At 30.9% G+C, this 26,685-nt stretch overlaps 1 protein-coding gene across 1 annotated transcript in view; it reads left to right on the top strand.

Annotated features, from left to right (window-relative positions):
• Positions 1–26,685, top strand: part of LOC139526480 (uncharacterized) — a 63,102-nt gene that overhangs the window by 8,954 nt on the left and 27,463 nt on the right. Inside the window, exons 3-5 of the mRNA XM_071321631.1 lie at positions 1,768–2,055; positions 6,619–6,661; positions 19,800–19,882. Coding sequence (XP_071177732.1) covers positions 1,768–2,055; positions 6,619–6,661; positions 19,800–19,882 — 414 coding nt within the window. The remainder of the gene's footprint in view (positions 1–1,767; positions 2,056–6,618; positions 6,662–19,799; positions 19,883–26,685) is intronic.

Genomic DNA, 26,685 nt, shown 5'->3' with positions numbered 1-26,685 from the left:
CTTCAAATTTTGAAAAACTAAGGCTTGTCTTACTCAGGATTAGATTACCTTAGCTTTATTTGGCAAATCTTTTAGGAATTTTCGGTCCTCAATGCTCTTCAACTTCGTGCTTTATTTGGCCTTTTAAACATTTTTGATTCGAGTGTCACTGATGAGTCTTTAGTAGACGAAACGCGCGTCTGGCGTATATGTAAAAATTTGAATCCATGTATATATGATCAGTTTATTTGCAACCACTGGGTAAATGCCCCTGCTGGTGGAGATTTATTTCTCCGAGGGTATCACCAACCCATTTGTAAACACTTCTGTGTTGACTTGACCTATCATTGATATGTTCATCATTACAAATTAACTGTTAACAAAACTTCGAATTTTTAAAGTACTAAGGCTTGTCTACCTCAGGATTAGATTAACTTAGCTGTATTTTGCAAAACGTTTAGAAATTTTTGGTCCTCAATGCTCTTCAACTTCGTACTTTATTTGGCCTTTGAAACATTTTTGATTCGAGTGTCACTGATTAGTTTTTTGTAGACGTAAAGCGCGTCTAATGTATATATTAAATTTAAATCCATGCATATTTGATGAGATTATTTGCAACCACTGGGAAAATGCCACTGCTGGTGAAGATTTATTTTCCCGAGGGTAACACCAGCCCAGTAGTCAGCACTTCTGATTTGACTTGAGTTATCATTGATATGTTCATCATTATAAATAAACTGTTAACAAAACTTAATTTTTTTAAATACTAAGGCTTTTCTACCTGAGAATTAGGTTACCTTAGCTACATTTGGCAGAACTTTTAGGAATTTTCGGTCATCAATGCTCTTCAACTTCGTACTATATTTGGATTTTTATACATTTTTGATTCGAGTGTCACTGATGAGTCTTTAGTAGACGAAGCGCACGTCTGGCGTACATATAAAATTTCAATCCATGTATCTTTGATGAGTTTATTTGTATGTTTTAATATTCGTAGAGCAACACGAACATAATAAACATGGTTTCAAAAATACCCCTGTTTACCTTGGTACCAGGTGGCTAGAAATTAGTGATTTATTAATTCAATGAACGATTTCAGTGTTTGTAGTCAATCATGTCTATTGGACTGATTGTACAATCAGAACACATTTTGTTTTTTTACCTTTGTTATTTCATCCTATATACATTGTACCCTAAACATGTGGTAGAACAGATATGCGTTTCTTTAAACAGTGGCACTTGCTCCAAAAAAGTTCTAAGTTTAACTGAAAAACGTAATTGAAGTTCATTGATCTCACAAATTTCCCCAGGGAAGGAAGTAAGAATGCAATACAGAGACTCTTAATATGATTTCCTGGGTTACAACGTAAATCAAAACAGAATATTTGAAATCTCTTTTTGAAATTAGATTAAACAAGAGATCAAGACAGCAAAGGGTGCTCAACACAGATACATTTTTTAAATGTTGGTTCTTGAAACCATACGGAAAAAATCATGTTAAGGTTTTTAAAACCTATAACTTTTAAAGGTATCGTTTTTTTTTTTAATGTATTCTTATAGAGACGATGAATTTACTGATACTGGAAAATAATACAATGTATTTCAATACAGTAGTAATGTTCTAAGTGAAAGTACAAGTTACCTTCATCATGTGTGATAGAAGAGATACATGTATACTTTCAGATCTAAAACTGTTAGATGTAATACAATGCGGTTTTTTTTCTTTAATAATTGAATTTCATTACCAGTTCAGATTGTGACTTACTAATTCTTTCGTTTCAATTGCAGGAAGCAAACTTATATTTGAACCGTTTCTAAACAAAGCGCTTTGTCATCACAAACGGTATCAGCCTTTCAAATTTTCAACTGATGGAAATAGTAGATGTGTGTATCAAAAGTCCGTGTGTAATGAAACAGGTCAATATGTTTATCATCAAGGTAATTTATCAAGTGACACAACCTGCGGATGCTTCACTGCAAAAGGATATACATTTGTTACCAAACCTAAGAACAAACGCTATTGTGTACCCTTAGAAGAAGACTGTTCCTGTCACAAAATGCCTTGCAATTATAATGGTAAATTTTAACAAGCATATTATTGATTATCTCTCACATTTTTGTTTATATGTAACATCGAAACGGAATATAGATACACAAATAAGATATAGATATTTAAAATAAATTTATAAATATTGCGATTTTTTTTATTTAACTATAAAAGAATATTTTCTAAATTTGCCAAGTACTTTTATCTTTCGAAGATTACTCTTACTAAGCCTGTTTTCTGAATGACCTTTGTCGAATACACACCTTAATTCTAAATTAATAAATTGTCCTTCTTATGTTATATATCAAATGAATGCATATATGTTTATTTATGCTGTAATTTTTGGTTTAATGTCCTGATGTTTTTATATATAAAAAAGTGGTTATCAATGCAATTGAACGGGGTTCATATATCAAACGTTCATAACGTTTTTGCTATATTATGTATTTAACCTCCGAACCCCGCGTTTTTCGAGGGTACATGTATCACCAGCCCACGGATTTTTTGTGTTATTAAAATTTGCTGTTACAAAATGTTAGAAATTAAGGAATGTATCTCCCTCATGCATGATTCCTTTCATGGATTTGGGTATACTTTTTGCACCTTTTGGATTATTGCTCTTCATCTTTTACTTAAGCTTTGGATTTCAAATATTTTGGCCACGAGCATCACTGAAGAGACATGTATTGTCGAAATGCACATCTGGTGCAGGAAAGTTGGTACCGTTAATGTAATTACAGTATACAAAATTTTAAAATTAAAAATGTTTTAAGTTTCAATTTCAGATATATGATTTCGTGCTTCGAAATAAATTTGAAAATTGAGGTGATATAACAACACAGCTTCCGTTGACTTCTTCGTTAAACTCGATAAAATTTGCAATAAGATCTTTTTGTATTATCAATTTTCCAAACTTATTTATTGTTACTTTTATCCTCTCAACCCTTAAAAGATCGACATTGAATGAAATCAAAATCCATATCAGTTTAGGTATCAAACTGTTTGCTTCAAAATTTGATTGAAAAGTTCATATTTTGGCGTTCGTTAGCAATATTTTCAAAATGGCTGCCACTCTTGGAAATTTTCAACGACACGACATCCCGTTATTCATTTAGTTATAAATCAAAAAGTATTTTTTCAAATATTTATCGGAGTGTGTCTTTTTGTATTTAAGAAATTTTTTATTTCACATGTTCTTTAATATATTTATTAGAAACAGTCTCTCACACTTAAAATAAAGATTTATATGCATGAACCATGCAGTTTACATTGATAGCTTGGGCCGACATGAGAATATATATTTTTAAAGATTTGTACGATGAAAATCGAAAAAAATGTTGGAAGCGTGTCTTTTCAATAATTGTCTTACCTTAAACGTTAAAGCAGCAAAAATTACATAAAACAAAATGGCGACCAAATAATTTATGTAGAAGATGTTCGACACTTATTTTGCCCATGCAAATAATTCAGTATATCTTTATTCTCACAAACCAAATTACTAAAAAGCAATCAGTTTTAAGAAAACTGTGTTTATTTAGTAAGTGAATTAATAAGTCCCTCCATCATTGTCCATGTGCATGTGTATACGCATAAACATCATTCTGATTTTTTTATTGAATTAAACCTTTTATTATAAATTGTGCCAAACATGTATGACATCAAAAGGAGTAGGTCTGGTAAGGACCGAATTTGGACTCAAATTTCAGGTTCATCTAACAAAAGATTTTGGACACTTTTTAATCACTTAAGTGTCTATTTCAATTCTTTAAAATAATTTATGTGAAAGATGTTAACTAATTTAGTCATTACAAACGCTCTGATTAAAGCTTAAATATGAAAAATCTATCAAATATGCTAAAAACGTCACTTTTCAGTTGGTACTTGTCAAAAATGACAGTGGCCGCATCCGTGTTCATCCTCAAACTTTATATATGTTATATGTTATGTATTATCATCAAATACAACTTACATCTCAATATTATGAACGAACACGAATGCGACCACTTTCATTTTACACGGAAACCGTCTCAAATTTACCTTAAATGCTAAAATTGTGAAGGTTTCAGTATTTAGCATGACTTTATGATGCTAGTACCCGATATATGTGCAGCCCATATTTATATAGCAGAAGCATTCTTCTTTCCAATAAATAGTTTAAAGATTACATTTTCACAATTTTGTAAAAATGCTCTATTTTTGGGGCCAAAAAGGGGTCTTACTGAACCTACTCCTTTAATCATGTTAATACTTCATTTTAAAATAGTATTTATAGTATATGTTTATCTTGTTTACTTATTAGGTCTTTCCACTTTTCTGTGGAAAGACCTATTGTTTTTCTTCTGGTTATTTTTTTTTTCTTCCGCCAAATTTTGTTCTTGCGATACACATTTGTTTATCAATATGTTCCTTAGATATTTGGTATATGATATCGAACAGTTTATGCACTTTTGAAATTTACCCTGCGTAACCGAATTCTTTTTTTTGTAGAAGTTATCTCCCCAAACACTGTTTTTTTTTGTTTGTGTCCACGACTCCTTCGCAACCGTAAAAGATTACGACAAATTTATTTTATAAAATTGCTCGTTATATCATTCGCATGATTTGTCCAATTTCGACCGAAGCAATATGAACGCTCCATATGAGAGTTATTTCCCTTTTGTATTTGAAATTTTGAAATGTATTTTAAACTGGAACACCATAAGTGATAGAGACCTAGGATCTTTTGATTTGAGGTCCTTGGTCCAAAAAAATGAAAAAAAAAGGTCAAGGTCAAAGGTCAAGGTCATATTCTAATTTTTGAATTTGTCTTATTGTCACTCATTTTCATTATCTTATAAGATATCGACAAATTATTTTGAATAAATTGTTAGTTGTGACATGTGGTAACTAAATAATTTTAGTTGAAAGGGTGCGTAAACAATGAATGGGAGTTTTTGCCCCTATCATATCTTAAATTATGTGTAAAGTGATATAACTTATTAACCATACATATTAGAGACCAAGGGTCTTTTGATTTGAGATCCTCAGTTTGTGACCTTGAAATTGAGGTCAAGGTCATAGGTTAATTTGACGTTCTAGATTTTGACCTTTGCTTTAAATTCATATCTTCACATCATAAAGCCATATGAACTGACATTTTAGACTGATTTTTTATATTTTAATATCAAAATAGATATTAACTGGTGGAAAGACCTTCAATTGTTCTCTGAACAATTGGCTTTTAATTGTTTGATATTTTACTTGTTATTGAGTTGTTGTTGGATATGTTCCGGACCATATGAGTATTTTGACCATACGCGTATGGTCATGACCATATGCGTATACTCATATGGTCTGACCATACGCGTATAGTCCGACCGTACGCGTATGGTCGAACCATATATGAGTATATACTCGTTGGGTTATTAACAAGCCGGACCATATGAGTATTTGGACCATATAGGTATTTTTGTCAATAATATGCATTAGAAAACTTACAATGATTGCTACATGCAATTGTATTATTTACAATTCAAATAACATTAAATATTGATGCCAAAGTTGGTTTTTATCGCTAATTGTATTCTTGAATGTACGCGTTGGATGGCATGTCTTCCACACGGTGCTATAGCTTTTCTTGAGTCCTGGGTCAGGACGATCTCCAATATCGTAACAAGACTGAGGTACAATGTACATCTTATCACCAGACAACTTTTAAAATTAAACTAGGGTCCTTGCCGGTGACGTCATTCATTTAAAAAAAAAGTCTAAGTATAAAAATTCTGAATATTGCACTGCTAAAGCTAATTGTATAAAGTTTCAAAAGTAAGCATATTATTAGACTCTTTATCCTGTAGACTTTTACGTCAGTTTATAGTAAAACAGTTGACTTCTTGTGTAACAGTTCATGAAGATATTTTTAAAAGTTATCTTCCCAGGTCGACATTTTGCCATTCACTTGAAATAACATATCGTTAATGAAAAAAACAAAAATGCGTTTACTGTAGTTTTGACTAGTGATGATTTTACTGTGTGAAACTGCTTATTTTATTTTATTAATCTAGTTATTATCATTTTTTAATAGATCTATACTAAACTGACCTTTGGTAGTGTCTTTTTAATGGCGTGGCAACTAGAAGTAACAAACCTGTTTATTACCCCGACCATATGTGTATATACCCATATGGTCATGACCAAATGCGTATGGTCCAAATACTCATATTGTCCTGAACATATACATTATCGGTTTTATTAGATTAAGTGTTAAAAATTGTTTTAATATGAGTTGATGTTTTTGTACACTATGCTACACACATTTTGTTTTTTACTAAACATTTTTAAATGTCGAAGTATGATCTAATACCAACAGATTTGAATGTACCTGTCAAATTCGGGATCCCCTTTTGTTTACTGTAATATTTCCCGTTATACAGAGTTGTGACGAGTAAGTTAAAGAATTGGTCATTTTATTACATATATTCATTTTCAATCTTGGATTATTTCAAAGTTAAGACTTACATTTTGTTGATAACCGTTATATAACCTTAATATATGTTTTCAGAAACAACTAATTCCTTTAGGTTATATATAGTTGGGTTTTTTTCTATTCACAGATGAACAATGTTCTCAAGACAAAGATAAAAGTAGTAAAAGACCGTAAGGGATTTAAATTATTTGTATATACCAAGCTGTTATTGCTTACTTTATTTGAGCATTTTATGTATCAGGTTTATCAAATGTAACAATTAATGTTAATAATCACTATAACAAACTCTCGGATGAAAAACATACGTTCTGAAAATTATGTGCAGCATTATAATGATACACGATGTACAATCACGGCTCTCGTTTTTGTTGACCTTTAAAGACAATGATATTTCCGTCGTATGGGGTTCTCTATAGCACAGGAAAAAAATACATTCAAAAAGATGACAATCAATTGTATGCTTAATGTTTATAAAATGCAAGTAAAGATCAGAGAAAAAATCTACTTGTTTTTCAAATTTATGTATATTCCAAAATAGATTTTTATAGAGCCTTTTCAAAAATGCAATCTCTATCTTTCCGCTGACATTACATTTCACTCCATTCAAACAGCCAGTTAAACCACGGCCATCAATACAACATATTTTGCACATTTTCTGAGATAGTTGGACATTCAATTTAGGGTTAAATTTGCAGTTGTAATGTTAAACATTGTGCGTCAGTAATAATGCCCTTGGATGTCCGGTTGAAACTGATATACTAGAATCTATAACATGAAGTCCGTTTCCAAATCTACGAAATACATTTCCGAAAACTAATAGAACTTTTTTTTTATTTTGTAAATCGCCTGTTTTTCTGTAAACATTTATGGAAATATTTTCCATGTTCCATTTGTATGATATTGAGTTGAACTGTTTCAGTTATTGTTATTCAAAAGGGATGAAATGAAATCCTAAGTGGTAATAGCGACTTCTAATGAAATGACACGCGAACTTTACTCGACTTGATTAAATACTTCGCCCAAGTTTAAAAAAGTATTCCAATTTTTGTCCATATAACCAGGGTTTCCGGTCGCCATTTTCGGTAATTGCGACAAAATTATAATTGTGGCGATAAAAAAATCGTCATTTGCGAAAGAATTTGGCGAAAGAAATATATGTAACGATTTATTTTCCTGCATCTTGTTTATTTACTTTTTTTCGAGTTTCTCGGACTTTATCCGATCAGACAATACTCGGAATTCACCTTGGCCTCATTAAGATTTGATTCGAAAATCAATAATCAGCTGATTGCATTTTATAGCTATCGACAACAAAGGACTAATTAATAAAGGTGTTGATGGAATTGTTTGACAAAATGATATGGTTAAATGGCTTCCGCTAAATGTCCCATAACAAGTTTATTTACCATTTTGCGACGCACGTGTTTGAAGCAAACTTTTGACATCTCCTCTCATTTTAAAGATAGTTTAGAAAAGAAAGCTGTTGTTGTGACGAAAAACTTTAATCATCCTTTGACTTTAAGATAGGTAATTGATCGTTTGAGTGACACACGTGTTTCAAGCAAAGTTTTATGTCTCAACTTTTTCATGTACGATGGTCAAGAAAAGAAAACTGTCGTTATAAGGAAATCTATCCAAAAGGTTGGGAACATACCCTCGAATGAGAGTAACCCTTCAATGTAATGACTACACATGAAATGAGGGATCAAACAAGCTTTTGTTTTGTTGTAAAAACCACTTCTTAGTACAAAAGGGCTCATCAGTATTTTTCTTTTAAAGAAACTTTTTCAACGAACTATACTGGTATTATATGATCAAAACATGTCCATGAATTTTGTTATATTCCAGGACTTATATCTTCTTTATTATTAAAAGTATAGTGGCACCCTCATTTAGAAAAGTTGTTTAAAATACAATGAATATTTTTCCATTTAAGTAAAAAAAAATCTGTTGTTTTAAAGTAAATGTTTAGTGTTTATTCATTAAAATGTAGACTCTAAAATAATGAGTCACACACTAGACACAATGGGAAAAAAATCATATTGTGTAAGGGAGGGGGGGGGGGGGTGGGATAGAAAAAAAGGTAGATCCAGGGGAAACCCTGCATATAACATTCTAAAATATAATTCTATCATAACGAAAAATGATAGAAAACTCTTTTTAAATATATATTTAAATGTATCACGTGAAATTCCTAAGATTCCCACTTTTACTAAGACTGACATAAGATTACGTATATACACACGTATGTCATACCTATCATTCGTTCTGTACGTTTTGAGTTATCATTCATGTTTTTGATTACGACAATTATTTGTCTATATACATTGTAAATGAACGTCTATTATACTTTATTCTTTTTTTTTAATCTTTTTTATCTTTTTTCTTTCTTTTTTGTTATGTTTATTGAGTGCAAAATATTAAGAAGGATTTGTTTCTTACAATTTTTAGAAAATGTTGATAAACAGCACTTGCAAAACCTTTATTTAAAAAAAAATCTTATTAAATTATTAAAGTGTGTTTTATTAGGGATGATTCTGGATTAACGAGAACGCTATCGGAACCCAAATACTTAAGACATTTCGAGGTTATTGGGTTATATCCCTTGAAGTAAATTTAACTTATAGTATTCTATATGTTTTATTGATAAATCATCTAAACTGGGGTTACACAATTCATTTTACTAAATATATCATTAATGGAAATGTGGAAGGTTAGACACATTGCGAAACATAATTTAAAGAGCTTCCGTTGCCAGATGCGAATGCTGGATTCTGAAAGGGGGATAAAGGCAACGTGAGAGGGGTGTAAAAAAACAAGTATTGATAGGATGCAGTGCTATATATGTGACCGTGACTGAGAAAATGTGGTCAGATGAGATTTATACATATTTTCAGTTTTTTTCATTTTTTCAAGGCTGCTAATGTGCTTACCATGAATACAACATTTTATGATGATATCTTAACTGGTTTCGAAAGTACAGCACATTCTAATAATGAATCGATTGGGTACATAAATTTAAAAAAAAAAAACAAAAAAAAAACTGACTCTTTATTTTCTTTGGCACTTTGAATGTACTAAATGACTCCAACCTCAAAGTTGCCATTCTAAGTAAATATGTGGTTTCTATATGATTTTTCAGTTTTTTAGCTTTTGTCTTATATTTTACAAAAGTCATACTGTTTTGTGTGTTGTTTCTATAGCATTGTACTATTTCATATCATTACCCCACATCTGTTATTAAATAAATGAAAATGTTGTGTGATGCCTTCCGAAGGCTAGAGCTAGTAGTGCAGTGGTTGACGTTGGTACATGTATGTCATATTTTATTTTTGTAAATTGTTTTTCTTCAAATTATGTCTTTAGTTTTCTCGATTGAACTGATTAATATTTGTTATATTGGGTCCTTTTAGCCAACTATGCAGTATGGGGTTCTGTTATTGTTTAAGACTGTACTTTTGCCAATGCTTAACAATCCACAGCATTTGATCTTGCTGAATTCCGCAACATTTGACCTTTGATGGGTAGTTGGCAATCATACCACAGCTCTTATATTTTATATTGTTGACGATATCCATAATTTTGATATTGTTATTAAATGAGAAAAGAAGACAAAAATCTATTTGTGTGTATTTTAACTAAGTAGATTCTGCTTCCTTGATGGACATTTGTGCTTATTGGTATCCACATCACTGGTCAAGTCAACCTCACTTTTGGCAATTGTTGGCTTTGGACAAATAACATCTTTATTAGCCTCGCTATAACAATATTCCCTGATTTGTTCGTACAAATATCACTGTCTGGCTGCATCTAATCCTTTTGAGTGTTTGGCATAGTTAATTTGAAATTCTAGTGTTCTTTTTTAACAATTTGATGGTTACAGGTACAGAGTCACATGACTCTTTAAAAACGACATAATCCTGGTTTGGTTGAATCAACTATGAAGTGGTGATAGGTGCTAATATGCTTAAGTGTTTTAAAATACTGCTGAAGGTATTTCTTCCAATCATAAAATATGACCGGTTAAATTATAATCCTGGTACTTTTGATAACTATCTCCATATCTTTAACTAACTGGGAAATATTATGACCATTTCTGCTGGATTTGTTCATACTTTCTGCAATCTGCAAGATATAACAACATTTTTGCTATTACACAATCAACATGTAGTGTGCATGTAGTTTGATTTAAATGTATTTAGAAGAGACAAGAAATACAGAATGGGTGTGACATGAATTTTTTTCCCTGCAATGGATATACAGTACTTGCAACCTTAGGCGTTACTATTTCAGCGATCAGTCAGCGGTCATCGATCAGTCACCGATCAGTCAAGTTCGCGTCAAACTCACGTCAGCAATCCGTCAGACTTATAGTAAAAGTAATTGACTGATCGGACTGATCGGACGGATAGTACCGATCGACCTTGATGACGGATTGAACTTTAATGCGTCACATGATAAACTAATACAAATTACGGAATCTTAGTTTCGTTTAATCTAATTAAAATGGCGACTCTTGAAAATCGAACGTTCAATGATACATTTTGTTTATTAATTATTTAGCAAAGTTTTATGAATTGAAATGAAAAGAGATGTACAGATAAAACCTAAATTACAATGTCATCATTAAAGAATGGTCTTTTTCGTTTTATTTAGGTTATATATTTTCAAAACCGGCGAGTTCTAAAACGGTGTCTACATCGAGATTTTTATTTCATCATTTTCCAAACATTCTCGGGAAAAACAAAATGAAAGAATCAGTTATTGAAAAATGTAGTCTTTTTTTTTCAATATTTTAAATTTTTGTATCCTTATCATCATACAATTCTTTAAAAAAAACTTATCATAATCACGGACTTTCTATATTTTCGTCACAATCGAAGCATTTAAAATATCAAATTACAAAAATAACTGCTGTATTTTTTAACAAGAAATAGAAATAATTTTAAACAATGCAAACAACATTACATTATATTTTTCTGATAGTCTTTTTTTAATAAAGAAGATAACTACTCCTAAACAATAAAAAGTACAAAAATCAAATGTTGTTAAACATAAATATATTCCTTAAAAAGAAAGAAATAAGCAGATTTATTCTTGAATAATTCACATTGCATTTTTGCAAACACGTACAAAAAAATAATATCTCTTTCCTTAAAGTAAACATAGTTTATGAAGAACAACCAATCCTGATAGACAAAAAGTAATGCAATCATTTATTTTAAGTATTTTAAATCTCATTACATCTCAATTCTAATTAGGAGACTTGTCTCAAGATGGTAAAATAACTGATTTCAAATAAAATAGTATCATAGAATAATTTTGGTTATTTTAAACAATGCGAATAAAATTTTAGTATGATTTCTCTGACATTCCTTTAATTTTATGAACAAAAAAACTATTTTAAACTATAAAAAGTACAAAATCCAATGGTGGTCAATGATTTTCAGTAAAATGAAGAAATATTTGCATTTTAGGTAACGCATACAAAAATTTAATATCGTTTTCCTTGAAGTAAGCATGTTTTATAAAGAACAGCCAATCCTGATGTACAAAAAGTACTAAAATCATATGACGGTTAATAATTTGTATCAAAATAAATCAATAACTGCATTCTTATTCCACAAAAATAAAAGTTTAAGTATTTTAATTCTCATTATATCTCAATTCTAATTAGAAGACTTGTCTCAAGATGGTAAAAATAACTGATTTCAAATAAAATAGTTTCATTTTTGATCAAAAGAAGAATAATTTTGATTATTTTAAACAATGCAAACAAAATTTTAGTATGATTTTTCTGATATTCTTTTAATTTATGAAAAAAAAATATTCTTAAATATAAAAAGTACAAAAATCCAATGGCGGTCAATAATTTTCGGTAAAATGAAGAAATATTTGCATTTTAGGCAACGCATACAAAATTTTTATACCTTTTTCCTGAAAGTTAGATTATTCTATGAAGAACAGCCAATCATGATGTACAAAAAGTACTGAAATCATATGACGGTTAACAATTTGTATCAAAATAAATCAATAACTGCATTCTTATTCGACAAAAATAAAAGTTTAAGTATTTTAATTCTCACTATATCTCAATTCTGATTAGAAGACTTGTCTCTAGATGGTAAAAATAACTCATTTCAAATAAAATAGTATCATTTTTAATAAAAAGAAGAATAATTTTGGTTATTTTTAACAATGCGAATAAAATTGCATTATGATTTCTTTGCCATTCTTTTAATTTTATGAAAAAAAACTATTCTTAAATATGAAAAGTACAAAAATGCAATGGCAGTCAATAATTTTCAGTAAAATGAAGAAATATTTGCATTTTAGGCAACGCGTACACAAATTTTATATCTTTTTCCTGAAAGTTAGATTATTCTATGAAGAACAGCCAATCATGATGTACAAAAAGTACTGCAATCATGTGACGGTTATTATTTGTATGAAAATAAATCAATAACTACATTCTTATTCCACAAAAATAAAAGTTTAAGTATTTTAATTCTCATTATATCTCAATTCTGATTAGAAGACTTGTCTCAAGGTGGTAAAAATAACTGATTTCAAATAAAATAGTATCATTTTTGATAAAAACAAGAATAATTTTGATTATTTTAAACAATGCGCACAAAATTTAGTATGATTTTTCTGATATTATTTTAATGTTATGAAAAAAAACTATTCTCAACTATAAAAAGTATAAAAATCCAATGGCGGTCAATACTTTTCAGTAAAATGAAGAAATATTTGCATTTTAGGCAACGCGTACAAAAATTTTATATCTTTTTCCTAAAAGTAAGATTATTTTATGAAGAACAGCCAATCATTATGTACAAAAAGTACTGAAATCATATGATGGTTAATAATTTGCATCAAAATAAATCAATAACTGCATTCTTATTCCACAAAAATAAAAGTTTAAGTATTTTAATTCTCATTATATCTCAATTCTAATTAGAAGACTTGTCTCAAGATGGTAAAAATAAGTGATTGCAAATAAAATAGTACAATATTTGATAAAAAGAATATTAATTTTGGTTATTCTAAACAATGGGAACAAACTTTTAATATCATTTCTTTGACATTCTTTTAATTTCATGAAAAAACAACCTATTCGAAACTATTAAAAGTTCAAAAATCCAATGGCGGTCAACAATAACCATTTTCGTAGAAATAAGTTCATGTTAACAGAGTCATATAATACAATTATGTATTATATGTTTCTGATGTTTATAATATTTAATACGAAAATATTAATCAACACAAACAATTTAACGCTCTAAGCATCTTATTCTGTTGAACTATTTTTACTTTTGTATTGCAACTAATTTTATTACAAATTATAACGTGTAAATTAAGGTGTCTTCGTAGAGGTCCGCGTTCATCGATTGTTGCGGAGGAATTTACTTAGAGAAGAAGAAACACTGTGGAGTTCGGTTTACATAAGAATTTTAAATATATACGTATCCGTCCGATCCGTGAATAAATTTAATTTACTGATCGATCGGTGACAGTTGTCAGGGTAACTCTCACATAGGTTATTTGACTTATCTGACGGATCCTATGGGTCACCGATCACCGATCACTCATCGATCAGTCAAACATCCGTCACCGATCATTCACCGATCAGTCAAGTTCACGTCAAACAGTAACGCCTAAGGTTGAAAGTACTGTACTAGAAATGTTGACATGTATACATGTATCTATACTTTTAAACGAGAAGACCTCATTTTATGTGTCGCTTCTCTTTTTTCCACAACAAATTATTCATCATGCCTCTGTGTCTTATAGGTACAGTGCATAGTCGCATTTGTCATTCATTCATATGAATATTCAGATTGAGTTATTTTGGGAAAAAAACGAGAAAAAAGGTGTTCGGCTAAAGTGTTCGTCATAGGGCAAAATTTTAAGTCAGGTTATACTTCAGGTTTGTGTTTTCTGTATACCTTGAAGATACATATACTTCGAATAAAGTTTATTTTCTATCTGATATCATAATTATATGGATCATTATGTAAAAAAAACAATAAATAATAATTGCAACTAACCCATCAATGCAATTTCAAATTTAATATGACAAGAACTGACTGTCTCTATGAATACTTACAAAAAACAACATTAAGAGGATTTTAAGACGGGTACTTTGTTGAACTTATGAAAGTTAATGATTTGACATTTTTAAGTTTAGAGGTGATTTATGTTTTTTTGTTCATTTAAAAGAACTATAATAGTATTGTTAATGCTGTAAAGTGATATTATGTTTTTGTATAAAATCACGACATCAGTATCATATATTCGACTTTGATAAATGTAAATTACAGGTGTTTAATGTTTAATGACGCATTGTTAAAATAATTGTTTTGGTCACAATTTAGAACGTTAGCACAGGTGACATAGTTTCACATTTAATTTGAAACATAAATTCGGTGTTCTACTAATAAAAGTTGCATCTTTGTTAAAAAATTCTCAGATTAAGAATGGTCATGGTATAACAAAATCACACGTATTTTCAATTCATGCTCTGTATCAGCATTGTATTACCCTTCCAAATCAAAATAAAATATCCAAACAAAACAAAAATAAACCAAAAATAAACCAAAAATCGTCTTTATCTTTAAACGAAAGAGAAAACAACAACGATACAATGTATATATCGAAAAGGGACCTTACTGCTATTATTCTGTGGTTACAGGTAGTAGCGACTTTTATGATACTCATTTGTTCGTTTCACAGAAATGAGTGTTCTTGTTTTTGTCATGTTTGTTTGTGGTGTATATCTGTCATGTAATGTTGTCATTTTAGCGATGTTTTTTTAATATTGCTATATACGCAGTTTATTTAGCTAACCATTAATCATGATTCAACCCACCATGTTTTTCTTTAAATTTCCTGTCGTTTGCACTTTATTTTTCTTGCACTTCAGTGTGTCTGTTGTTCCTTTATTTTTTCTCTTGTAGTTGATGTGTTTCCCTCGGTTTTAGATTGTCATCCGAATTTGTTTTCTCTCAATCGATTTATGATTTTTGAACAGTAGTATACTACTGTTGCTTTTATCTAACAATAAATATTCCTTTACACCTTGTGTAAAAATATACAACTATGTAAAAATGCTTCCCTTCTCAGTGACTATGAAGACCATTTTAATCAAACGTAAAAGGTGCTTTGCTGTATTCACTGCATGCGCTGCTAATCCATGTCATCCTAGATAACTTTTCGAAATAAAATACCAAACATATTTGAAACAGTTGCCTAAATGTTTTCATTTGGAACGTAGCATAATATATTTATTATTAATTTAAAAATCATAAATCAAATACCTTATGCTTTAATAAAAATACATGTTTCTTGGATAATGTACACCAAGCATGTTAACGACCGCCATAGGAGAGCTAAAAGTGCGAGACTAAACCCACTTGGTTGGTTGTCTCACCGTGAATCGTACCACATCTCTTTGTGTATATACTGGAATCATTAAATTTAAAGTCTGAGATAGTTTATTCTTTTTTGTAGGGGACAATGCATTTACAGAGAATGCATTGCAAATAAGTGTGATTTATTTTTACCCATTACCAGTCTGAATATGAAGAGGTTATTTAGGCTATATATAAATGTTTCGTTTAACAATGATGAAATTTAACAGAACACTGATTTCTATTTTAAGTTAAATGTGAAAATATGTCAGCTATGCTAATTTTCTAAATTCTGATCGAAATTTTTATCAAATGCGTCATTTCATACAACACATCTGCAAACTATTTACCTAGGACGAATATATTATACTGATGGCGTGATTATATACAAAAACATAATATCACTTTACAGCATTGACAATTTTTATACAATATATTTATAGGACAAAAACATTAATCACTATCAACCTTAAAAATGTCAAATCATTAACTTTTATAAGTTTAGCAAAATACAAAACTGCAAATCGTCTTCAGGTAGCTTAGATGTCTTCGTCCATCTTATATTTTGAAATAAAAGATACCAATCGGTCCTAATTTTATAAAGTAATTGATATTAAATACTTTTTATTCTTATTAAGAACATAAAAAATATTCCTTTTTTTGAATTTGTTAGTATTAGGAGAAAACTCAGATAAAGTAACTTTCATTATATAATGTGTTGTGTTAATTTAACTATTTTATTATATAGCGAAAAAACGAGTCCGGTAACCCCATTTTGTTCATTTTCTTAACTGAAAGCATGTTAATAGAGATATATTTTCATAGTTTATCTAACTTATATGGTGTAGTTTTCTTTTTATCAATAAAAGTAGGTTTTCCAGGTATATTCTATACAAATCAAAGTAATTTTGCACAACCTATATCTTGATAAAAAAAAAACGGTGATCCATACTATTTGATAACTCGTTTGTATGTATGTTGGCATTTGTTTTTGTAGAAGTTCAGTGTTTCTGTTGTTCCGTTGTTTCTCTTATAATTGATGTATTCCCATCAGTATTTGGTTTGTTATCCGGATTTGTTTCAGTTAAATCAATTAATGACCATTGCACAGTGGTATACTACTGTTGCCTGTATACAATACATTTTGACACAAATTATTAAAAAGATCGACGACATTTAATAACTACCCCCTGTTTAACTTAATGTTGTATGTTTCCTTAGTTTAAGAAGTTATAGAGACATTATGTTCTTATTACATGTATGTTACATTTGTAAGTGTTTTGATTTTGGTTGGTTGCATTTATTATCCTTTGAGAAAAGAGAGGTGTACGATCTGTCGTTCAATATGCAAGACAGTTTCATTGAGTTTTCCTCTTGTTTGAAAGCGTTTTATGATATATTATTCTCTATTAGCTATTACCTTATCCTTTTTTTCTTTTTTTCTTTTGTTCTTTTGTTCTTTTTTTCTTTACTTCCATACTAGTATGTGACAATATCTTACTGGTTAATTGCTTAACTCGCAAACACTTTATTTGAATCATGAAGAAGAAGAAAAGACCCGAGGCAGAGATAGATCTTGAAGATACATGTAACTAGTTTAAAACACTTAACATAACATACACCGACTCCGTCATCATCGCTCAGATTTTCACTTTGGGAACTTTCTATTTGGGCAAAATACAATTCGTCGACAATATGTAGCTCTTCAATAAACTCATCGTCTTGTTTGTCTGTTATTTCCGATGGAATACTTGAGCAAAACGATACAAATCTAGGTTGACTCATGACGATGACATTTCACTTCCACTTTCGATTTCGGAAAGGGAAGTAATTATATGGGATAAGGCTAAAATACGGAATCTCTGCAGGTTAAAAATATATATTGCGGACTTTAATTTAAATAGTTAATAGCGATAATCACACACGTAGTAAGCATCTATCACGATATATAAGTAAAGCTACATTGTTTTTAGTCAGCAATAAATTAATTCGCAGGTGCTCGTCGACGTTAACTTTGCAACGTCATAGCCAAATAAAGTTTTACCGCATCTGGGCCCATTTTGCCAGACGTCGTCACATATATATAAGTGTTCGTTGCATAGGTATTTTACATATGATAAAAAATTATACACGTATTAAGGACGAGAATATGAGTATAAACATGATAAATAAACTCATCAAAGATACCAGGACTAAATGTTATATATACGCCAGACGCGCGTTTCGTCTACAAAAGACTCATCAGTGACGCTCGAATCCCAAAAAGTTAAAAATGCCAAATAAAGTACGAAGTTGAAGAGCATTGAGATCCAAAATTCCTAAAAGTGTTGCTAAATACAGCTAAGGTAATCTATGCCTGAGGTAGAAAAGCCTTAGTTTTTCAAAAAATTCTAAATTTTGTAAACAGTTTGTATTATACAGCATGATAGCATATCATCCTATTCATGAGATTGACCCGGACCGATCGATATTTCCGCTAACTCCTAAATATTGCGTGCTTGTCAGAAATCTACGAATTTGAAAAGGGCGAGAATAGAGCCCAATACTTCCTCTACTCGCGTAGCAGTATAGCTTTCGTTGACGCAATGATGCAATCCCCTCACCAAAATGTTAGCCATTTAACAAAAGAGATATAAAGAGAATTATATACATTGTACGTCATAGTATAAAGTACTAGTATACTGAGTACTCACTCATTCCTTATTTTTAACGTCTTAAAACTTTTATAAAATGAACAAGGTAGATGCAAGTATACCTAGCAACAACTGTTGACACTAATATGATGCTTGTTTTTGTTAATTTTTTTTATAACGACCTTGTTATTGTTGTTGGACACATTTGGAATTCCAACATTTTATGTAGTGCTATATCAGATTTGTTGATATAAGCAAATCATCATAGTGCAACCAGTTTTTATCATCGATACATTTTGGGAAACAAGCTAAATGTATAAAGTTCCAAGATATAGTGGATCTTAAACCGTATAGCCCCAAATCTGTTAAAAAGCATTTGTGTGGGAGCAATACATGTAATTATTTCAAATATTGTTTATATCAAAACTCGTCTCAACACTAAGAACTAAACCTTTAACCAGCAGTTTTTTTTTTAATGTTTTCGTTTATTGCGATCAAAAAGGATGATGTTATCCCACAAATCTGGATTTTTCAAAGACAGTCTGTGTTTTCCTGGTGTGTGACTTATCAAGAGTATGATCACCTACACCTGTTCTTCGTTTCATATTTCAATTACCATCCAGGTCCTACAGACATTGACGTATTTTAACCAAGGTTAAACTTTAATTGCCAAGATTCAAATTATTTGCCTCACCCGAAATAAAATTACTCTACGGTCGATTGATTGATAGTTGGTTAATTATGTTCTTTGGCAAATTTTTTCTACATAACTACGGACAGAGAGAGAAGATATTTTACTACAAGAGGCGTCAGATTGAACGTGTCACTCTGATCGGACGGGACAGCGTTATTTTACATCCAGAGCAACCAAATGACTGTCCACTTTTGCATTGGTGTAGCTGCCGATCGAAACAAGACCAATAGTGTGTTATGCATATTGAAATAAAATAAACCTTCCGAAGTGTTATCCATAATATTTGCATCACGAATGTGTGGCATTCAGTCACCATGCCCCTTTCCATGATCACAATTGCACAAAAATTAATCCGGGTCAAACTTTTATTTGGGATTCAATTTCTAATGTTTACATGATGACCAGTACTGGAGGACGGACGGGTGCACAGACCTAAATTTCGTAACAGCCGACAAATAAACGTGTCCATTTTTAAAACAAAATATGCATACGTATTGTATGCTAAATATATCATATGGCCTGTGTTTGTATAGATCTTTGTTATTCATACATATTTTTCCTACAGAACAGCAGAAGACAACATGCCTCATTCTCTGATAGAAGCCAACATGGTCGATATGCGGTACACTTTTGTTGATGGTAACGACGGTGAGTTGCATGTTAAACTTTAACTCTGTTTGACACATTCAAATTATTTCTTTGCATCTTACTATTAAATGCGTAATATGAGTATGCAGCGTTAGTTTAGTGTAGCATTCGTGGTTTGATTTGTGTACGACTTTTATTTAGTAAAAACTGATTTTTTCAGAATTTTCAGAATTGTTTCATGAAAATATAAATTATCAATGCACTCATGGGTGTAGTTAACGAGGTATATAATTTTTCCATGAAACGTGTTGAGTTGAAATACTTTGATTATGCTTCCAGTAATTGTCATCATTTTAGGTTGATTTATTTTTATAGTTTCTTTAAGTTTAGTACTTGTTTATTTAGAACGTTACTTCCTCTTTTCTATAACAATATAATACTTGCAAGGACGGGTGTTATATATATTGTTATAAATTATAACGAAAAGAAAATAACACAATATAAAAGTAAAGAAATGTAGGATAATTATCCAACTAGGCAAATAATATAACTATTTACCAATGAAGTGTACATGCATAACAAAACCGATACCAAATTTGCAACTTATGCAAACGTATCTATAGTAACAACATTCCAAAATCATGTCTCTACGAGATTAAACATAGATATCATATCTTAAAACCAGTAAGTAAACAAAACAAAATATATATAAATAATATACATCTCAACAGCATAGACCTGGTTTGTAAAGCAGCTGTGTATATCTTAGCGGCAATAAGTGAAAATAGGCATTAAGCTTAAATCCTAGGGGATAAGCTAACGTCTATGCAGTAAGTCTATTGTCTTAATGATGTTAGGCATTAGTCTTACATCCTAGGATTTAAGCTTAATTCCTGAAAAAAATATGTACAGGCATTAAGCGTAATGCCTAAACTATAAATGCCAGTAACATGAGTAAATAAAAAAACAGTTATTCAAATGATTCATTGAAATAAAAATATATTTGTAACATATCAACATTACGAGAACTGAGGTCTACTTATCAAAACTGTCATGAAATCAGTCCTATGGAACGCCACAGCTGCCTTATGATAACAATAACCATACCATTAAGGGTAGAGATATATTATGAAGCACATGTTTTATACTATAACGGCATTTGACTATAATACTCTGTCAATTTGCTATATCACTAAGATCAATTTATATACTATAACGGTATTTGACTATAATACTCTGTCAATTTGCTATATCACTAAGATATATTTATATACCATAAAAACACTTTGATACAACATGGAGTTAGCTTTTCATATTATTCTCATAAGACAAATCTATTAATAGCGGCAAAAATTCCCTGCGAAATTCATCAGCAACATCAATTGTAAATAATAAAAAAAAAGAAGACCGTGAAGAAAGTTGTTTTGCGGACCATAGGAAATCGCTTTCAAGATGAATGGATTTATCGACTTAAGCTATGCGGATCTGAAAAGACACGAAAGGCGACACATATAGTAATAATATAAAAAAAAATATATCTTTATTTAAAGAGAATAAACTCAAGCCAGGAATTTCGTTACCACCAAATACTTAAAACTTTTACTAATTTCTTCCATAGATATAATTAAAGATTTGGTTTTGAAGTTTGGTTGTACCTTTAGAAAACTTATTTCAAACGGGATAGCACATCCTCATTTTTACGGATGTTGTTAATAACATTAACGGTACCAATTTTCCTGCACCACCGTGCCTGGTAATTAAAAAACGATTTTGGTACACTTATCGATCCTTTAAATACTAGTAAATTCATTCTAAAAAGTTACAAATTCAAAACTGTAATAAGATCATTAAATATTGTGTTTTATTATCGTCTCCTAGATTGAACGCTGGACAGTCAGTGCGTGAATGCTTCTTACTACCTGATTGGAAGATATTACGAGACGTGAATAATTAAAGTTTATTGATTGGTTAGGACAATCTAAACCTAGTAAATGTCCTTCAATCCCGTAGAGTATCGGATTTGTCCTCTCTTTTTTAGCAATTAGATTTTACCTGGTCATTAATCATGCATATATTCATGATATTGGTTCACAGGTTACTTTTATCTATAAATAACCGAATCTTCTGGAGTTTCGTAAACAACAACGTTAAACGATATATACTACTTCATAACGTGTGACCTCTAGTGTGTGGTAAAATTTGTTGATTGATGCACGTGGCTATTCTAGTAAATGAATTAATCTTTAAAGCGAGAGCACTTTTCATTTTCATCAGCAAGGAACGACTAGCCCTTTTTGAAAGGCTAAATAAAAAAATGCTTGTTGGTATTAATATTGATTTTGTTATCATTCAGTAACTTAAAAGCAAACTAAATATTTCTATTATGTTTTATACATATACACATTCATGGATCTACAATCTGTCGATACCTGTATCATGCATTGTACAAGGTGACGTCGTGTTTTCTCTGACTGTATATGACGTCTTTACACCGGCTAAATCCATTGGATGTTGGATGTGTACTGATTGATAATTTAGTCTAAGATGCGTGAATTTTTTTTTATTAGCTGTAAGTGACTTTGAAGTAGCTGTCAGTAACTGCGAGTACTGTCAGATCTGTGCTTAAAAGCGTCTTTTTGTTGTTGGGATGTACAAGTACCCAGCCACGTCCACTAGTATTTGTAGTATTTGTATTTCTTCAATCCATATATTGAGTTAAGCCTTTTTCAACTGATTTTTTATAATTTGTTTTTATATTGTACTGTTATACCACTGTCCAAGGTTAGAGGAAGGTTGAGATCCGACTAACCTGTGTAACCCTGTCATATTCTTCATGTATGTGTCAGGGGCCTGTATTTCAGTAGTTGTCGCTTGTTGATGTGTTAATGTACATATTTATTTTTCGTTCATTTTTTTGTACATAAATTAGGCCGTTAGTTTTCTCGTTTGAATTGTTTTACATTGTTATTTCGACCATTTCGGCGGTTTTTTTATAGCTGACTATGCGGTATGGGCTTTGCTCATTGCTGAAGGCCGTATGGTGACATAGAATTTCTGTGTTAGTTGGTTTTTTGTGGAAAGTTGTCTCATTGACAATCACACTAAATCTTCGGCTTCTTCATATCAGATAGTTACAATAAGCAAACATTCCCTGTGGCCCTCACATACAAATTACAATACAATCAAAATCAGATATTTTCACATAGTTAATTTACAGGTCGATACCTCTAAAAAAAAAATAGAGGCTCTAAAGAGCCTGTGTCGCTCACCTTAGTCTAGGTGAATATTAAACAAAGGACACGGATGGATTCTTGACAAAATTGTGTTTTGGTGATGGTGATGTGTTTGTAGATGTTACTTTACTGAACATTCTTGCTGCTTACAATTATCTCTATCTATAATAAACTTGGCCAAGTAGTTACAGTGGGAAAAGTTAGTAAAAGTTTATAAATTTTATGAAAATTGTTAAAAAAATTTACTATAAAGAGCAATAACTCCTTGAAGGGTAAATTGACTATTTTGGTCAAGTTGATTTATTTGTAGGTTTTACTTTGCTGTACATTATTGCTGTTTACAGTTTATCTGTATCTATAATAATATTCAAGATAATAACCCAAAACGGCAAAATTTCCTTAAAATTACAAATTCAGGGGCAGCAACCTAACAACGGGTTGCCCGATTCATCTAAAAATTTCAGGGAAATGTTGACCTTATAAACAATTTTACCTGAGTTAGATTTACTCTAAATGGTTTGGTTTTTGTGATATAAGCTAACAACTGCAATTTCCCCCTATGTTCTATTTTTAGCCATGGCGGCCATCTTGGTTAGTTGACCAGGTCACTGGACATATTTTTGAAACTAGGTACCCAAATGATGATTGCAGCCAAGTTTGATTTAATTTGGCCCAGTAGTTTCAGAGGAGAAGATTTATGTAAAAGTTAACATACGACGACGGACGGCGACGACGATGACGACGGACGACGGACGCAAAGTGATGAGAAAAGCTTACATGTCCAAAAGGTGAGCGAATAAACAAAAAAATTAATAACATACAAGCCTTAAACAAAAAGATGGCCTATATTCTTTTCCCCAAAATTTAACATGAAAGCAACCTGTCTTTTTTCGATAGTTTACTTTTAGCACGTGTTTGCAATTTATGTTGACACGTACGGTGCACAATGTATAAGCCGTATCCTGTACAAACTTTCCCCGTGATAATAATTTAGCTTTTTTTTTTTAATAACAGTATGAACAAAAAGCTGAGAGCCAGATTGGCATATATTTAAATTGACAGTATTGTTAAAAGCATAATGATCTGTAGAATGAATTGAACAAATCAATGCTGAAAGTTGACAAATCTTCACTTTTCTATTTGTTTTATGAATTTATCTAGCGTTTTATAGACACCTTCGGGTCAAAGAGGGAGGGGCGCATTTCAATACTTAATTGATAGGGTGCTCTACCCTTTTCGTATAATTAAGATTCTTAGAATGCATAACATTTCAAAATTTGGTTTCATGATGCTTTGAAAAATTGACTACCAAAGTGACGAGAGGGACAACTTGTGGACAGAAACACAGCCATGAACACCCAGATTTTTGGCTATGAAAAAATACCTGGTTTTTTATTTAACAAGAAATAAGATTTATTTTTCAATCTTATATATTTCTGATATTTTCGCCTACCTCTTCTGTTGTTATGATTATCAACTTGAAATTTTACTTATTATATACGTGTCAGTGCAGTTAAGCAGGGAGAGCATGTGTGCTATGTGTAGGAAAAATGCGTCCTGGAAGGATGAAATGTCGTCTTTGTACACTTGACACGTATAAAATCAAACTCAATATGTATGCCTTGTATGAGACATGTCCATATTCAAAAGTAAAATCACAAACCACCATAACTGACTCCTATTCCGATATGAATGTAATATTTGTTACTGGACCTTAAACACTAGCTCATCATTTTCATCCATTTTGTTCAATTAACAATCCAGTCTAAAACTCAAAACTCAACGGGATATAGTATATATATATTTCGCATCGATGTTTAATATTATATATTTGATTAAATTTTTTATTTTGTTTCGTTTATTTCGGTTTCTTTCGTTCGTTTCTATTTCGTTTCACACTGTATATGTCCTCGATAGTATCGTTCCTGTCTGACGTTGTTGCGGGGATTAACATTCCGTTTGGTACGTAAATCAAAGATTAACACCTGAACACTTCTTTTTTGAAACAACTTCAAATAAAAAAAAAATCGAAACATCAATGCCTCCGGGTGTGTGAGTTTCTCGCTGCATTGAAGAACCATTATTGGCCTTCGGTTGTTGTCTGCTCTATATGGTCGGGTTGTTGTCTCTTTGACAAATTCCCCATTTCCATTCTCAATTTTATTTCAGCTGGAAAAGGTCACATTTTTTTCAGCTAAATAATATGTGAATAGGTAGATTATATAAAAATATATGATATGAAAGTTCCCATTACTTGTTATATTATAAGCCCGGTATTTTTTTCACAGCCGAAAGTCTGCATGACTGTGTTTCTATCCATAAATAGTCCCTATTTGACACTTTGGTAGTCATTTTTTAACACACCATATGAAACCAAATCAAAATGTAAAAAGGTTACACTTTCACATAGTTTTTACGCATAATGTCTTAATGTTATACATTTCAAAAATCTTGATTATACGAAAAGGGTAGCGTACATGAACCCCAGCAGCATCCCTTATCAATTGAGTATTGAAGTGCAACCAACCCGCTTTCTGGCCAGACGATGTCTTTGCAAACACTAGATGAATTCGTGAAATTTTATATCAAGATGTTTTCCTAGTATGAAATATTATCTTCATAACAAAGTGAAATGACAGAATAATATGAAAAGCTTACTCCATGTTGTATCAAAGTGTCTTTATGGTATATAAATATATCTTAGTGATATAGCAAATTGACAGATTATAATAGTCAAATGCCGTTATGGTATATAAATTGATCTTAGTGATATAGTAAATTGACAGAGTATAATACATGTTAGAGTCAAATGCCATTATAGTATATAAATTGATCTTAGTGATATAGCGAATTGACAGAGTATTATAGTCAAATGCCGTTATAGTATATAAATTGATGTTAGTGATATAGCGAATTGACAGAGTATTATAGTCAAATGCCGTTATAGTATAGAACATGTTCTTCATGATATATCTCTACTCTTAATGATATGGTTAGTGTTATCATAAGGCAGCTGAGGCGTTCCATACAGTCCTATAAGATATTTTTATGACAGAAATCATTATAAAGTTATGACAGACTTATGACATGTCTCAGCATGCACATCGAAGCTATCTTAGGATTATATTAGTTAGGATGTCCCAACCGATGTCCTAAGTATTGGTGTACGATAAAATAGCAAATGAAAACATTGAAATAATGTATGAAATTTAGCCAATTTCTTTAATTTAAAAACTGATTAATCATTAAAAAAAATATTAGTTTTAAATAGGGATGACAACGAGTAATCGAGTACTCGGTTACTCGTTCGGAAGGCCAAGGTCTCGAGTACAGTTTTAGTACTCGGATACTCGTTTGCCAGTTATACATCTTGAAATATTTTGCTTCATATTTCCGTTCACTTTCGTTGAAATATCCCCTTCGTAATACTAAATAAAATCAATTTAGAACATAAATATGTTTATCCTGAGGACAATATTTGTTATAGTAGCACCAGCAACGTCCTTTTCTTCCGAGAGATTTTTTTTATGTGCACAACTTGTATCAAAAAATAAAAAGTCAAATAGTCTTTCGTCATAAATTCTTGATCAGATCATATTTCTAAAAAAGAACAAAATCATCACAAGCCAT

The sequence above is a fragment of the Mytilus edulis genome, chromosome 6 (genome assembly GCF_963676685.1).
Source record: "Mytilus edulis chromosome 6, xbMytEdul2.2, whole genome shotgun sequence".
Lineage (NCBI taxonomy): Eukaryota > Metazoa > Mollusca > Bivalvia > Mytilida > Mytilidae > Mytilus > Mytilus edulis.
The sequence above is the reverse complement of the archived record's forward strand: the minus strand, read 5'-3'. Positions and strand labels throughout refer to the sequence as shown.